The sequence below is a fragment of the Lynx canadensis genome, chromosome E1 (genome assembly GCF_007474595.2).
Source record: "Lynx canadensis isolate LIC74 chromosome E1, mLynCan4.pri.v2, whole genome shotgun sequence".
NCBI lineage: Eukaryota > Metazoa > Chordata > Mammalia > Carnivora > Felidae > Lynx > Lynx canadensis.
Window position 1 is genome coordinate 35,934,240 of NC_044316.2, and position 9,873 is coordinate 35,944,112.

A 9,873-nucleotide genomic window follows, 5' to 3' on the forward strand; every position below is an offset into this window, starting at 1 on the left:
GGATTCTGTGTCTCCCTCTCTCTCTCTGCCCTCCCCCACTCATTTTCTATCTCTCTCTCTGCCTCAAAAATAAATAAACATTAAAAAAATTAAAAGAAAAAAACAACTTATGGAGCTTCCTAAACACACAGACGGATTCCACCCCACATCTGGTGAGTAACAATCATAGCGGATGTTTACTTATGTGTCAGGCATCGCCCTAAATGCTTGGTTACATATTTTCTCCCTTCATCCTCACAACCACCTCACGAGTAGGTTACTCTAAACCAACCGTGGCCAGTAGACCACGAGAGGTTCAGGACTTTGCCGGAAGCTACTAGATCATAAGCAGCGGTCGTGGGCTCTGGGGCCAGGCTTTCCGATTCCAGAGTCCCAGTTCTACTGCAAGGCCTGTCCCAGTCAGAACCTCCGCGTTTGACTCCAATGGGGTCGGCTCCATTAGAGCAGAATGGGCTGGGTTCCATGCTCAATGTGGAAGCTTCGGGGCGACTCCGCGCCTGGCCCCGTATCAGGCGGTCGGAGGCTGGGTGGCGGCGGAAGGGCAGCCGCGCCAACAAGCGAGGGTCCAGGCACCCACGTGGGTGGGGGAACGCGCGGCCGACAAGGAGGCCGCCGCCGCCACGCGTCCTCGCCGCCTCGTCCTTCCCCGCCGCGGGGCTCCGCCGGGGCTTCTCCCAACCCCGGCCACCGAGGAAGGCGGGGCCGCTCTGCCCCGCGGCAGGAAGTCGGCGCGTAGCTTCCGGCGCGCGGAGATGACGCGCGGCCCGCGCTTCCGCGTCGGGAGCCGGCGGCGGATCCCGGGACGCGGAGACCCGGGGTCCCGGCAGCGGGGCGGCCCGCGGGCCCGGGGCTGGGATGCATCGCCGCGGGGTGGGAGCCGGCGCCATCGCCAAGAAGAAGCTGGCCGAGGTGAGGGGACGAGGCCGACCCACAGCCACCCCCGACCCGACAGAGACTGAAGTCTTGGAGCGGAGAGCTCTGTACCCTCAAATCGCCCCCCATCGCAGTCTGACAGCAGGCTGCTCGGGTCCGGGGAACTGAGACTCTTCAGCTTCCGGTGGGTTGGAATGTCAGCATCCCCGGGGTCCACCAGCCCTTTCCCCCCGCGTCCCCAAATTTGGCTACAGACCAGTCGTCTATTGTTCTTCCTCCTCCCTCTCCCTAAGAAAAACCATTTAAAAGACACCTCCTCTTTTCATACTTCAGCCGGGGCAGTACAAGTGGGAGCCCCCAGTGCCCACTCTCAACTCACGCCGGTCTCTTTGTCTGACAGGCCAAGTACAAGGAGCGAGGAACTGTCTTGGCTGAGGACCAGCTGGCCCAGGTGAGTCGGTTGGAGGACTCCAGGCAGGAAGGGAGACCCGACCGGGTGGACAGGACGCCTTTGATGTGAACTATATTGTGTGGATTAACGTTTGAAATCTTTATTTATTTTTGAGAGAGAGTGTGAGCGGGGGAGGAACAGAGAGAGAGGGAGACCCAGAATCCGAAGCAGGCTCCAGGCTCTGAGCTGTCAGCACAGAGCCTCCCGCGGGGGGGCTGAACTCAAGAACCCCCGAGGTCGTGACCTGAGCCCAAGTCGGAGGCTTGACCGACTGAGCCACCGGCGTGCCCCTAGGTTGTTCGGATCAAACTAAAACTCGACTCTTTGGCAAATCTTGGTTCTGGACTGCTCAGACCATTTACCGACTTGCTAATGACAGTGATAGCTGACATCTTTGAATGATTACATGCTTTCATCATCCCATGCACGTGCCCGTTTTTTCTCGACCCTGTCTCGTTCATTCATCCTGACAGTCCTATCAGGAGAGAGCTCTGTTCTTCCAGTTTAGAATTGAGGACATTCAGGTGATTTGTCCAAGGTTACCTGGGTAGTAGTTGGTAGAGCCGTTTGGCTTAGATCTTTGGAGGCTTTCGCTTGACGTGCCGGGCGATAACATGAAAATATTGCTTACTCTGTGCCATCCAGCACCACCACTGTCCCCTCCAGAAATGTGGTTCAGTGATGGGGTGCGGGGCCTGCAGTTTCCTTTTCTAACACTTCCCTTTTCTGTCCGTGCCCCAAGTTTACTCAGTATGACGACTGGGGAAGGAGAGGAGGAAGCAGTAAGCAAGGAAATGGGGGTCCTTGAACTGAGGAAAGAGACACAGGCTGTGCTCTTCAAAAGCTCCCATCATAAGGGAGATGACATAGGGGAATCAACTGGAAATGGTGATTATAATGTTTCTAATATGTAGCAAGTGAGGAGTTGTTGGGCCAGGAGCGGTTACTCTCCCGGCAGGTAGAAAGTAGGCTTTGTTAATTAGAGAAAGGGGAAGGAGTCACAGCCATGAGTCAGAAAATCCCCAAATCATTAGCACGGTAGCTTGGAATGCAGTCTGGTAGGCCCCCACCCCTCCCTTAGGGATTCTTTGTTTTTGGAGTTGATTCCAAGAAGGTCCATGACCGAAAGATTAATAGTCACTGCGCACCTAATTCATTTTCTCCTATTCAGCCTTTCTGTCAGTGGCTGGAGATTTCCCTCTCTCTGAAGCTGCATTCCCTCGTTTTTAAAAGTTTATTTAGAGAGGGAGAGAGAGCAAGCTTGCGAGTACTCATGAAGGAGAGAGAGGGAGAGAGAGGATCCCAAGCAGGTTCCTCGCTGCAGGGCTCGATCTCAGGAACCATGAGATCATGAGCTGAGCTGAAATCAAGAGTCAGATGTTTGACGGACTGAGCCACTCAGGCACTCCCCCCCCTCATTTTTAAGACAAAATGGATTATGAGGTGCACCTTCAATGTAATGACAGTTTCTGTGGGAAAAAGAAAAAGAAGGCACTACATTAGATGTGCCACTGATTGTTAGAGGCATCCTGTCTTTAGAACAGGAACACATTGGGGGAAAAATGTGTTTTATTTTTTATTTATGTTTCTCTTTAAAATATCTTGTTTGATTATTTTAAAATTTTAATTTTTGGGGCGCCTGGGTGGCGCAGTCGGTTAAGCGTCCGACTTCAGCCAGGTCACGATCTCGCGGTCCGTGAGTTCGAGCCCTGCGTCAGGCTCTGGGCTGATGGCTCAGAGCCTGGAGCCTGTTTCCGATTCTGTGTCTCCCTCTCTCTCTGCCCCTCCCCCGTTCATGCTCTGTCTCTCTCTGTCCCAAAAATAAATAAACGTTGAAAAAAAAAATTTAAAAATTTTAATTTTTTTAAAATTTATTTTTGAGAGACAGAGGGTGAGTGGGGGAGGGGCAGAGAGAGAAGGAGACACAGAATCTGAAGCAGGCTCCAGGTCTGAGCTGTCAGTGCAGAGCCCGACATGGGGCTCGAACCCGTGAACCGCGAGATCATGACCTGAGCTGAAGTCGGCCGCTTAACTGACTGAGCCACCCAGGCGCCCCTAAAATATATTTTTTAATGTTTTTTATTTATTTTTAAGACAGAGAGAGAGAGAGCATGAGCAGGGTTGGGGCAGAGAGAGAGGGAGACACAGAATCTGAAGCAGGCTCCAGGCTCCGAGCTGTCAGCACAGAGCCCGACGCGGGGCTCGAACTCACGAACCGTGAGATTATGACCTGAGCTGAAGTTGGATGCTCAACCGACTGAGCCATCCGGGCGCCCCTAAAACATTTATTGTTAAGTAAAACCACCCAATGTGGGGCTCAAACTCACAACCCTGAGATCAAGAGTTATGTGCTCCACTGACAGAGCCAGCCAGGAGGTCCCCAAAATGTGTGTTTTAGAATTGAGGAAAACATTATAGCATCAAAGGTCAGCTGACAGCAGAACCATGAAGGAGAGTAAGGGATTAAATAGAGAAAGAACAAGGGGCGCCCGGGTGGCTCAGTCGGTTGAGCATCTGACTGCGGCTCAGGTCATGATCGCGGTTCGTGAGTTCGAGCCCTGCATCGGGTTCTGTCCTGACAGCTCAGAGCCTGCTTCGGATACTGTGTTTCCCTCTCTGCCCTTCCCCTCCTCGGCCTCTCTCTCTCTCAAAAATGAATAAATATTAAAAAAATTGTTTTTTTTTAAAAGAAAGGGGGAATAAGAAACAGCATAATAGTAGGCCTGGAGGAAATGGGTTATTTAACCCTTGCCCTGCCACTGGGCCAGGAACTTATTTTTGACATCTATCACCTAGCTGGGCTGCCCCTAACCTCCTCCTTGTCCACCCTACAGATGTCAAAGCAGTTGGACATGTTCAAGACCAACCTGGAGGAATTTGCCAGCAAGCACAAGCAGGAGATCCGGAAGAATCCGGAATTCCGGGTGCAGTTCCAGGACATGTGCGCCACCATCGGGGTGGATCCTCTGGCCTGTAAGGAGTTGACTGTAGGGGTGTGGTATTCTCCTCGGGACAGGAGCGCATCTCCTTGTCATCACTGTGGTCAGGGCATCTTCTAGAAGGGCCTGCAGGGAGAGCCAGAGGATGTAGTCTTTGGTGCGGGCCTGGCAGGGTGGCTGAGGGCCCGCTTTGATGGGAAAGCTGGAGAGGCTGGAGAGTAGGTTGGTAGCCAGTGTGCCTGACCTCCCCTTGAATGATCTACAGTGGGATTTTTTAATGTTTTTTTTTCCCTATTAAAAAAGAATTTCGGGGGCACCTGGGTGGCTCAGTCAGTTGAGCGACCGACTTCGGTTCAGGTTCATGATCTCATGGTTTGTGGGTTCGAGCCCCGCATCGGGCTCTGAGCTGACAGCTCAGAGCCTGGAGCCTGCTTCAGATTCTGTGTCTCCTCTCTCTCCCCCTCCCCTACTCGCTCTCTCTCTCTCTCTCTCTCTCTCAAAAATAAATAAAACATTAAAAAAAAAAAGAATTTCATTTTAATGAAAGTAGCATGTAATTATGCAGTCGGTCAACGAAGGAGAAAAGAGGAAAAACAGAATATAGAAGTCTCCTGATCCTGTCCCTAATTGCAGGGATACATATTAACAGCCTAAGGTATCTTGCTGGACACATACATTGTATTTATAAACTTTTTTTTTAACATATTGGATTATGCTATAATTACTACTCTATAGCCTGCATTTTTTACTCCATAAACTGTGGCCTTCAGTGGATTTTTGAATGCCCGGTCTGCATATTGTTGTTTTTTTTTTTAATGTTTATTTATTATTGAGAGACAGAGACAGAGCATGAGCAGGGGAGGGGCAGAGAGAGGAGGAGACACAGAACCCGAAGCAGGCTCCAGGCTCCGAGCTGTCAGCAGACAGCCCGACGCGGGGCTCGAACCCGCAAAACCGTGAGACCGTGACCCGAGCCGAAGTCGGTCGCTCAACCCGACTGAGCCACCCAGGCACCCCTGCATATTCTTTTTTCTTAGCCTTGTCCCATTATATTTCCCTGTATGCTTTGGGAAAGGAAAACTCAGTTTCATAGTATCCTGGAGCCACTTAGGCAAACAGAAATGCCTTTTAGAAGGCCCACCCTTTACAACTGTCTGAGCCTGTTTTTTAGCAGGAATTTCCAAGAGTTCAACTGTTTGGGAATCCTGAGTAGTAATGGAGCACAAGGAGTTAGGCCTAGGCAGGGCAGGCTTCCCTACAGGATAGATGTTTTAATCTAGCTTTGAAAGAAAACTATGGACGTAGGCTAACATATGACCTAGACTGTTGCCTTTCTGTCTTTTAGCTGGAAAAGGATTTTGGTCTGAGATGCTGGGCGTGGGAGATTTCTATTATGAGCTGGGTGTTCAGATCATCGAAGTGTGCCTGGCCCTGAAGCACCGGAATGGAGGTGAGTGTGGCGAAGTCTCTTGACTGGGCTTTGGGCTTCCCTGAGAGAGAGAGAGAGAGCCCTGAAAGATGAGCTTTTCCAGCCTTCAGTCTGCAGGCCAGTGAGATCTTGAGAAACCGTTTGGTCTTCTGAAGCGTCTCAGCCGCTTCATGCCCTTGAATCTATACCAGGTCTCCATGGCCAGGGGTAAATGGAATGGCCTGGATGATTGTCTCTGTTCTCTAGAGACCTTTTCCCCGGGGAGGTCCAGCCCCTGGTTAGTATAGAAAACAGTAGGGAGGTAGGAGCTAAGGCCTTTTCCCCTGATACACAACGTGTCTGGGTTATGACTTTATCACGAGGAACTCTAGGTCTGCCCTGCCACTCCCAGGAAAGTAGGGTGATGCCGAGTTTCTGTGCTCCCCAAACGTGACCTCCAAAATGGGCCTCCAGCGGCGTCCTCTTAATGAGCGCATCGAATGGGCTGTGTTGAAGTCAAGGAAAGCAAGCGAGCTTAGACCCAGTTAGAAATCACTGGCCGTAAACAGATAACAGCCTCGACGTTGAGCGAGTGTTTGTAGCTTTTTGGAGATGCTGCTGCCTTTGCTTTTTTTAATTGGTTTGGTGTAGCGGACTTCATCTGCTTTCCTGTCCCTCCAACAGGTCTGATAACTCTGGAGGAACTACATCAGCAGGTGTTAAAAGAAGGGGCAAATTCGCACAGGATGTCAGCCAGTAGGTCGTGCCTCCCAGTCCCTTGGAGCGTAGAAAAGCCTTTCTAGAAGTCACATGAAATCTTTTCTCTTTACGGCTCGTATGTCTGGGCTTCTTTAGGAATCGTTTTATTCCAACATGTTTTTTTAGAATGCCAAAAGTGCACAGATCTAAAAAACCAAAAAACCACCTGTAACTTCTCCACGGAGAGATTACAACTGCCAGCGTTCCGGTGTATTTCCTTCTAAGCATCATTTATTTATTTTTTTTCATGTCTACATAATGTATTGTTGCTTTTTTTTTTTTTTTTTTTTTTTAACTTGGGGCGTGTAGACTCTGGATTACTTGGGGTTCAGGAAGCTAGCGCGCCCGCACGGAGAAAGGCTGGGGAGAGGGTGGGGGGGCCAGAAGATGGGGGGAGATAGATTGATCTGGTTCGCCAGCCTCTCTGTGGGACTTCAGGGTGAGAAAAGGTTTAAAAAAACAAAAAGAAATGCTGTCAGTATGTGGGCTGGGTATACGAACCCACCGTGTTGCGGGTTTTCTTTTCCCTGGTTTGAGTTAGTGGGGAACTAGGAAAAGCCACATGGCAGTAATCAGCCGGGTGGCCCTCTGTAAAATGGAGAAGCGTTTTGCAGTTGGCCGTAGTCCACGCCGCTCCCTGCTGTCCCCTGCCTTTGGCTCCTTCGTTCACATTTCCTGACGGGCCCCCGTAGGCGTATTTTTGACCTCCGTCTGGGGTTAGGATGGTTTGCTGAGTGCGCGGTCTGATCGCCGGGCACCGTCTCCCTTGACTGGCAGCGGCACCATTTGGTGCCCTTTGACCCCGCCTCTTCGCTAATGTCACCGAACGTCGCCCGCCCTCTTGGGTCTTCTGTCAGGTCGTCCTGCCCAGGGCCGAGCCGGAAGTGCGTCGTTGCCAGGTCCGCTCGGCCCAAGGTGTTTCAGCAGCGTTTCCTCCCCTCAGAGACGACCTTATCAGGGCCATCAAGAAGCTGAAGGCGCTCGGCACCGGCTTTGGCATCATCCCCGTGGGTGGCACCTACCTCATTCAGTCTGTTCCGGCTGAGCTCAATATGGACCACACGGTGGTGCTGCAGCTGGCGGAGGTACCGCGGGCCTCGCGAGGGGCCGGGGCCCGCGGGGAGGGGAGGGGAGGTGTGTGCGTGCACATGTGTGGGCGGGGCTTCTGGCGGGGCGGGGTGGGGGGCAGGGGGGCGGGGCGGGGAGGTGGGGGGGTCTTCTGCCCAGACTGTCTAGGGGATGCATCAGTCAGACCTGAGCTTCTTTAGAAGACGTTTATTGAGCAGCTACAGTGCCAAGCACCGGGCCAGGCTGCGGGGCGCAGAACGACGGGTACCACGTGGTTCCTGCTCTGCGGGGGAGCTTACAGTCTAGCGGAATAGGCGGACATGCAGACAACGAACTGTATTTTTCTTGGGTAGACGGGTTCTTTGAGGTCCTCTTAAAACTGGGTGTCGATTCCGCAGAACAAATGTGTAATCTTGTTGACCGTTCCCCCTGTTCCTCAGCACGTCCCCTCCCCCCCCCCCTGCCAAATCCTTACCAGGGCTTTATGTAAAGAGGGGGTTCGGGTTTCTTAAATCTATACCCCCGAACAAAACTCAAGAAGGAGGGGGCTTTTCTCCCTGGGGAATGCGTCACCGTCCACTTCCTGTCCGTTCATTGTCCTGAATCAGATCATACTCCAAAGTTCTCGTGAGAAGGTCTAATGTTTTAGTACCAGGGACCCCACTTTTAACACCCCCCTCCCCACACAACACCTCGTCACCCTGAAAGTTGCTTCTCTCTCTTTTTGCTGGGACTTCTTTTTTAATGTTTTTTTTTTTTTTTTTTTTTTTTTTACCGTGTATTTATTTTTGAGACAGAGGCAGAGCATGAACGGGGGGGAGGGGCAGAGAGAGAGGGAGACACAGAATCGGAAGCAGGCTCCAGGCTCTGGGCCATCATCAGCCCAGAGCCCGACGCGGGGCTCGAACTCCCGGACCGTGAGATCGTGACCTGAGCTGAAGTCGGATGGCTTAACCGACTGAGCCACCCAGGCGCCCCTCTTTGCTGGGACTTCTAAACATTCTTTTTCTGTGCTCTCATAGGCTTCGCCCAAGGGCAGTTCTTTGTCCCGTGTGGGTAAACCCGTTGTTCCTGGGCGGATGCTGGGCTCTTAGGGAAAGTACGCTGTTACCTGACTCCCCATCCCTCCTTCCTTCAGAAAAATGGCTACGTGACCGTCAGCGATATCAAAGCCAGTCTTAAATGGGAGACCGAGCGATCTGGCGACAAGTGCTGGTATGTGAATTTTGGAATGGCCCAGAAAAGATGGGAGGAGGAGGGCGGACAGGCAGCACACGGGCAGGACCTAGCCTCGCTCCGCTGGCCTCTGCCTGAAGGCCCACAGAAGTGACCCCGCGTCTCTGAGGGTGGCCCTGAGAGGTACAACTGAGGCAGGCTCCTGACTGCGGCAGGCGAGCCCCCCCACCCCCCCCTCCTGTCTCCGGCCTGTAGAGCCTGGTCAGACCATTCACGTAGTTTGTATCAGAAGTAACGCTGTTAATACAGAGTGAGGGGGTTTGTGAACTAACTTAATGACACATCCACGATCATATTCTGTTACATTGCGTGTTGTAGTTACAGTTTTATAGATACAGATTTCGTGCGCTAACGAGAGGCCGATGTTACGGAGAAGGAGCGTGAGACCGTAAACCCGGACCTTCAATACCTTCTTCCCTCATCCAGGCAGTTTAAACTAGATCTCCTTTTTTTCTGGAAAGCAGGGTAACAGAAACATCTATTTAATGCTGTGGGGCACAACCAGCCCCTCTGGGCCTCTTTCCAGCTGTAGGAATGGGGAGTCCATTCTAAGCTAACACAGCCCTTTCGTTAACTTCTCCCTAAAGGTTTTACCCTCGAGGTAACGGACGCGGAACTAAGCACGGTGGCTCCCGTTTGTGTAAATACGGGAAGGCACTCGTGTAGATGTAGGCCTGTAAACCGCACTGAAGCCAAAACAGGTGTGGGGGGTTGTCAGTCTACCCTACGGGGGCTCCCTTGTCCCAGAGGATTCTTCCTCCCCATTCCCTCCAGGAACACCTGCTGAAGGAAGGGCTGGCCTGGCTGGACCTACAGGCCCCCGGGGAGGCCCACTACTGGCTGCCCGCTCTTTTCACGGACCTCTACTCCCAGGAGATTACAGCCGAGGAGGCCAGAGAAGCCCTCCCCTGACTCTGGGAGTGCCCAGGGGGTCGGGGGTGGGGGCCCTGCAGCTGGCAGGGAGAGGAGGGGAGAGCGGTTGGCGAATAAAACCCGAACAACTTTGCTTTTGTCTCTTTTCTTTCAAGAAGAAAGAGTTCCAAGTTTTCTTGCACCCTCTGTACGCTTCACCCATTGGCTTGTTTTTTCTTAAAGTGCCTTCCCGTAGCATCTTTAGTGGAGGAAAACCTCATTTATCC

General features: G+C 52.2%; 1 protein-coding gene across 1 annotated transcript; it reads left to right on the plus strand.

Moving 5' to 3' along the window:
• Positions 1 to 772: 772 nt before the first annotated feature.
• On the plus strand, positions 773 to 9,740 carry SNF8 (SNF8 subunit of ESCRT-II). The gene is given in 10 exon segments (XM_030294693.1): positions 773 to 909; positions 1,274 to 1,324; positions 4,159 to 4,297; positions 5,609 to 5,713; positions 6,356 to 6,394; positions 6,397 to 6,427; positions 7,374 to 7,515; positions 8,637 to 8,699; positions 8,702 to 8,713; positions 9,509 to 9,740. Coding segments are annotated over 10 exon segments (774 nt in total). The 5' UTR covers positions 773 to 855; the 3' UTR covers positions 9,647 to 9,740.
• Positions 9,741 to 9,873: the final 133 nt, after the last annotated feature.